At 38.2% G+C, this 7,056-nt stretch overlaps 1 protein-coding gene across 1 annotated transcript; it reads right to left on the reverse strand.

Moving 5' to 3' along the window:
• Window positions 1–3,795: 3,795 nt before the first annotated feature.
• On the reverse strand, window positions 3,796–6,754 carry LOC109267049 (tripartite motif-containing protein 77-like). The gene is made up of 3 exons (XM_019449554.2): window positions 6,439–6,754; window positions 5,464–5,561; window positions 3,796–4,452 (listed from the first exon to the last, which is right to left on the reverse strand). Exons 2-3 carry the CDS (start codon window positions 5,537–5,539, stop codon window positions 3,959–3,961), a joined length of 570 nt encoding a protein of 189 aa, XP_019305099.2. The 5' UTR covers window positions 5,540–5,561; window positions 6,439–6,754; the 3' UTR covers window positions 3,796–3,958.
• Between the last annotated feature and the right edge of the window lie 302 nt (window positions 6,755–7,056).

The following is a 7,056-nucleotide window of genomic DNA, read 5'->3' on the forward strand; positions in this document are numbered from 1 at the left end:
ATGTTTTCTTCTAGTTTAAAATGGTTGCAGGTCTTATGTTCAAGTCCTCCATCCACTTTGAGTTTATGTTTGTGCACGATGTAAGATGGTGGTATTGTTTCATTCTTTTGTATGTGGCTGTCCAGTTTTCTCAGCACCATTCACTGACGAAGCTGTTTTTTTCTTTATATTCTTGGCTCCTGTGTTGTAACTTAGTTGGCCACGCATGGGTGGGTTTATTTTCATGCTCTCTATTCTGTTCTGTTGATCTCTGTGTCTATTTTCAACTCCATACCATCCTGTTTTCATCACAATAGCTTTGTGACATAGTCTGAAATCAGGGAGATGGATGCCTTTAGCTTTATTCTTTATTCTCAAGATTGCTTTGGCTATCCAAGGTCTTTTGTGGTTCCACACAAATTTTATTATTTGTTCTGTTTCTGTGAAAAATGCCATTGGAATTTGTATAGGTATTGCATTGAATCAGTAGATTGCTCTATGTAGCATGGACACTTCAACAATATTCTTCCAATCTATAAGCATGGATTCTCTTTCCATTTATTTGTGTCTTCCTCAATTTCTTTCACCAATGGCTTATGGTTTTCATGGACAGATTTTTCACCTCCTGACTTAAATTTATTCCTAGGTATTTTATTCCTTTTGATGCACTGTAAATGAGATTATTTTCCTAATTTCTCTTTCTGATACTTCATTATTACTATGTAGAAAGTACAGAATTTTCTTTTAATTTTATTTATTTATTTTGAGAGACAAAGAGAGAGCACAAATGGGCGAGGGGAACAGAGAGAGGGAGAGACAGAGAGTCACAAGCAGGCTCTGCACTGTCAGCACAGAGTAGGACACGGGGCTCGAACCCACAAAACTGTGAGACCTGACCTGAGCCAAAACCAAGAGTTGGACAGTTAACCAACTGAGGCACAAAGGCGTCCCAGAAACTTAACAGAATTTTGATACTGATTTCATATCCTGCAACTTTACTGAATTTATTAGTTCTAACAGATTTTTAGTAAAGTCTTCAGAGTTTCCTATGTATATTATCATTTGCGAATAATGACACCTTTCCTTTTTCCTTTTTAATTTAGGTACACTTTATTTCTCTTTCTTGAATAATTGCTGTGGCTAGGACTTCCAATACTATGTTGAATGAAAGGGTGGAGAGTGGGTTTCCTTGTCTTGTTCTTGATCTTAGAGGAAAAGATTTCAGCTTTTCACCATTGAGTATGTTACCAGCTTCAGCCTTCATAGATGGCCTTTATTATGTTGAGGTACATTCCATCTATACCTGATTAGTGGTGAGTTTTTATCAAGATTGGATGTTGAATTTTATCACATGCTTTCTCTCCATCTATTGAGATGGCCATATGATTTTTATCCTTCAGTTTGTTAATGTGGTATATATAACATTGATGAATTATGGAATGTTGGACCACCCTTATATCTCTGGAATAAATACCACCTGATCATAGTGTATGGTCCTCTTAATGGATTGTTGAATTCAGTTTGCTAATATTTTGTTACAGATTTTTGCATCTGTGTTAAACACAGATATTTGCTTGTATTTTTTTTTCTTGTGGCATCTTGTCTGGTTTTGGTATCGGGGTAATATTGGCCTCCTCATAAAATAAGTTAGGGAGAAATCCCTCCTCTACAATATTTAGGGAGGTAGAGGAAGATTGTTATTATTTTTCTTTAAATGTTTGGTAAAAATTACCATTGAAGCCATCTATCTGGTCCTGGACTTTTTTTTGTTGGGAGGTTTTTGATTATTGTTTCAATCTCTTTACTAATAATCTAGAAAGGATTAATCTAGTAGTCTGGCATTCAGATTTTCTATTTTTTTTATGATTCTGACTTGGTAGGTTGTATTTTTCTAAGAATTTATCTATTTCAGGGTTCCAGGTTATCATATTTGTTGGCATATAATTGTTCATATTATGATTAAACTCATTTCTTACTTCCTTTCTCATTATCCTCATCTGGAAATATAAATAGTTTCTCTTTATTCTACTTATAATTATTGTGAGGACTGACAGAGTAATTAATTTAAGCTCCTGACATTCATGGAATTAATTTAAGCTCCTGCCTACACATGGAATGCTTTCTATAAATGCTGGTTGGTTTTTTGTGATGTATCCTCACCAATATTTTGGTGAATTGTTAAATATTAAGAATTAATGTCAATTCATTTTAAGACACTTTCATAAAGTAATTCATGCTCAAGAACACATTCTATGCTACTGATTTTCTGCAATATAAGGAAATGAAACACAAATTATTTACACGTCATTTCAATTTAGCTGGTTTTATTTCTCTCTCTGCAATAAAAGTTTTCTACTCCAGGGGCGCCTGGGTGGCGCAGTCGGTTAAGCGTCCGAATTCAGCCAGGTCACCATCTCGCGGTCTGTGAGTTCGAGCCCCGTGTCAGGCTCTGGGCTGATGGCTCGGAGCCTGGAGCCTGTTTCCGATTCTGTGTCTCCCTCTCTCTCTGCCCCTCCCCCGTTCATGCTCTGTCTCTCTCTGTCCCAAAAATAAATAAAAAACGTTGAAAAAAAAATTAAAAAAAAAAAAAAGTTTTCTACTCCTCCTTAATGGTGTATTTATCTTAATCTTTTTATGCTAATACACAATTAAACATATAAAATATAAGTGTGATTAAGTGTATGATGCTATTAAAACATATAGTACATTCATATGTATGCATATGTGTGTTCATATTGCTTCTGTCAAATGATCCATCATGCAAATCATCTGTCATTAAACTCCTGAGTGAGGTTTACCACCCATGGGTGGGCTCAGTTATTCTCAGACTACCCTAGATATCCTCTCATTAACAAACACATTGCCAAACTTTTAATCAAACCTGTAGATCTGAAATACTGATGCTATTTATTGTATAACTTCCAGTAAGTGAATTAAATATAATAATATTCAGCATTATGTATATGATTCAGGATAAAAAATATAATAAAATATGTTTATTGTTATAATAGTTGAATATACCATTTCTTTCAATCTTTTATGATTTGATTAACTTTAGAACCATTTTTAATGAAATTTGTCTCTTCATTATTATCATTAGCAAAAACTTGCATGGGTACATATAAATTTAGGCTATCCGTAACTACAGGTATTTTCATTAAAATTATTAAAATTTCTAAAATATGCAGTCTTATTATCTCTGTCAAAGTTCTGTTTCAGTAAGTATCTTTGTGTCTAATTTGCTGAGCCTATCAATTTTAAAGGCAGCCTAATTCACATTTCTATTAAATAACACTCCTGAGTATTCTCATTTGATTTTGGTTACATTTAGTACGTTTTTTGACAGAGATAGAGCATATCCTTATTTGCTGCCTTGTAACATCTATGAATTTACTCATTTATTGAATGTCAATTACATGTTAAACTCAGTGCTACCTACTGAAATATATCTATACATTAGCCTGGCATATATCTTCTCATAATGGGTAAACAAGAGGAAGAGGGGCAATATTAGCTTGTGGACTTTGCAGAGAGTATAAGGTCTTCTGAGACCATACAATCAGGAGACCTCATTTAGTCCAGGAGCTTTAAAAAACCGTTCCATGAAGACATTTTCAAGCTGAGACTTGGTGAAGAAACACGCCTTAGCAGATGCAGAGCAAAGAGGAGAGAATTCCAGGTCTGCCAGTGAGAAGAAACCTGTGCTCTTGCTTTAGCCCATGCAGCCGAGTAAACCCACTCAGGTATTCTTCGCCTCCAGCTACCTTTGAATCAAGTGAAAGGACACAACATAGAATAAAGATAGATCAACCTCTAAGAGAGATTGTTTTTATTTAAATACAATGGAAACAAATGTATATGCTTGTAATTATCAACCTTTAAAAATAGTCAATGGGTTGGATAAAGGAAGACGTTGAAGACCCTCAAGCAGGCACTTTGCTGAGCTGACACTTGTGGTCACTTTCTGACATGTCCCTCCTCACGAGGGTGCAGAGCATAGAAAGGGTCGGAGAGGAAGACAGAAGGAACGTGAGAGGAAACTGCAAATGAGGGAGCAATTGGCCACGTTCACAAAGCTCACCACACCACACTCATAATCCAGGAACACCCCCACGTGGCCCAGAGGCCTTTCTACATATTGAGGCGACAGTGGGGAGGAGCTAAAGAGACGACACTGGTTGTCCTCTTTGATACAAAAGAGTAGAAAAATCCCCTCTGAGTCAAGCGCCATGTCATTCCTCATTGTCCAAGAATCATCGCAAAATCCAAGGGCCCAGTTCCGACAGTTCCCCACATCCACCTCCCAGTAATGCTGACCACAGATAAATGCCTGGGCTCCCCATGCCAGAAAGTATTTTGATCTTGTTGCCTTAGTGACAACGTCAGGATGATCGCGACTGAAGAGCCAACGTCTCAGATCTTCAAACAGCGGCATGTGACAGGTCGTTGTTTCATTTTCAAAAAAAATGGGCACTGCAGGAGGAAGGAAACAGTCACATTAACATGGAGTGTTACCAATTCCTGGTGGACGTGGGCTTTATATCGTGTCTGGGTTTCTAGCTTTCCATGGAAACAAGGGCCAGGGCAGTGAGGAAGCTCTAGAAATCTACTGTATGCCAGGGCCTGTCTTCATAATGAGCAAATCATTAATGAGACAAAATAGAAGACATTTATGAATTTTCTTAAAATGTATAAAGAAGAGGGATATTGCTAAGCTCTGGTTTTTTTCCTCTGAAACTTTTAAAATTGGGACACCATTAGTAATTCACAGTAACAGAAAGCAGTAGCCAACTTCTCTTCTCAGAAAATAAGAAAACTCTAAATAATAGTAATTCCTAAAGAGTGGTCACTTTGCCTCATATTTAAGTATTTTTTACCAATATATATCAAGATAAAATAACTGGAAAGAAAAATCCATGTCTTTTACAAGTAGAATGTTTGTGAGAATTTTCAGCAAATGTAATTTTTGAGAAGAAAATTATGCAATAAGTGGTTAGCTTACTTTGTGGGGTTGTGTAGAAGTATTCATTTTCTGTTCTTAACACTATTGATTTATACAAAGTATTTTTGTATTATGTGAATAAAGGATGTACCGTGTAAAGCGCCTTTATTGTGAAACATTCTAGAAAACAAAACTCTCTGCTCATCTCACAGCCAGTAATCACCACATAACCCGAAACCTGGAATATACTGAATGTTCGTGCAGATTTACATGTTTCATACAGTTAACACCAAGTCTCAGCATGATGCACACATCAACTATCTTTTCCTATTGCTTACTTCCAGGTAGCTTATCATAAACTATCATACTGGGTTTTTCTCCAGATATTATTTGTTGGTCCACATATATCATTTTTCCACAAAGGCAAATTGGGTTACAAAATGCCCAGATATGAAATCATCAATTGTACAATGGAGCAACATAACCCATAGACACTAGCTGAGGAGAACGTACGGCTATCCCACCAAAGGGCGGTCTATTACCAAGAAAATGGTTGAGTCTCTCTATCAGCCCCGTGATGGGCCATGAACTGAGCCGTGGATCCACAGGTTGGGGCATGTGCAGCTGCACTGACTCACTCCTACAAAAAAGAACAGTCAGTTACTCTTTCTGAGTTCATTTTCATGACAATGGTGATATTTAATCTACGTCCCAGTGAAGATGCTTCATTAAAATCCTCATAGTTAGCATCGTAAATAGTTATGAATGTAACTCCACAAACTAGGAAACTTAACAAATATCCATTTATTTTATGAAGAGCAAACTAAACCCAATTCTACCTCCTAACACTTTGATCCTGGCATAATATTTCAGGATCTGGTTCTTCACAGCCAAGCAGGGGTTCTGCAAAATGGCTCGAAACTCAGGACATTACAGAAGGGCACTTTGATTTTTAATCCACACTGGTCACCACCGAGATGCTGTGTCCATATAAGCACAGCAAGGGGGTGAGGAGCTTAGCCCGGGCAGAGATTCTGCTCCCAGGTCCCAGCTTCCGTAAGTGCCACAGACAGCCTTTCCACGTGAAGCTGGAGTCAGCCACGTGCTACGTGGGAGCCCAAACCCTACATGGTCCTCCCCCCGCCCACCCCGTGGCTTTCTCTCCCTTCTCCCACTTTATGCTTCTCGGAAACACCTATTTCTCCCACATAAGCCTGTCACAGCTTTGGGCCACATCCTCAATGTGTTCTTACGTTTCTAAGCATTAAAATCGCAAATGGCGCTTTGTCTACACGCAGCTTGTGCACAGAACTGCCAACCGCACGGGCTTCCACAGAGCCCTGTCCAGCTCCACCTTACACAAAATGACAAACGCGTCTCTACCTTATGAGACATGGAAAAATAAATATATTATAAAATGGGTTCTATTATCATAATAAATTATGCTCCTATTTCAGCACCAATAGCCTGATTACTCTTAAACAATTCTCAAACTTTTAATATAGGCGTAAACTTACCTTTTTAAAGTGTTTTCAAAATGCTGCAAGAGAAACAGAAAAAAAAAAAAAAAACCTCAGTATATGCCGCAAGATTCGCAGTAGAGACCTCATTACTTATTCCCAAGAGTGGGTAAGCCCCAATTCCAGCAAATTGTATCATGTACACGGAAACAGAAAGAGAAAATGAACTGTATAGATTCTGAAATTTCTCATTTTTGCCAGGTCCACATACAAATCCAGAGTCTTCAAACAAGCTTCTCGGGGCTGTCCATCAGTAAGTGAGTGTATATGACAACTTGAGAAGGAGGTATTCTCTAGGATTGTTTTTAACCTGCTTTTTCAGACTTGGGTTCTTATGTATGGCAAGAATACCCTTTGGACTTCTGCATCACCGAGACAGGTAAAACCGCTCCCACAGCATCACAAAGCATCACTGCCAACGCGTGACGCGTGACGGTAGACGAAGAGATTGTGGACGTTCTCCAGGCAGCCCCGTGACTCTCCTCAGTCCTTACCTGGAGCAGCTCCACGTCTGGTTCATGACACGTTTTCTTGAGGTCCTCATACATTCCACTTAGGACTTTTCCCTTTTGGTCCATGCTGTCCTCACTTGCTCTGAGTTGTTGTAAAATCTCG

The sequence above is a fragment of the Panthera pardus genome, unplaced genomic scaffold, assembly GCF_024362965.1.
Source record: "Panthera pardus isolate Hobbes unplaced genomic scaffold, ASM2436296v1 HiC_scaffold_12, whole genome shotgun sequence".
Lineage (NCBI taxonomy): Eukaryota > Metazoa > Chordata > Mammalia > Carnivora > Felidae > Panthera > Panthera pardus.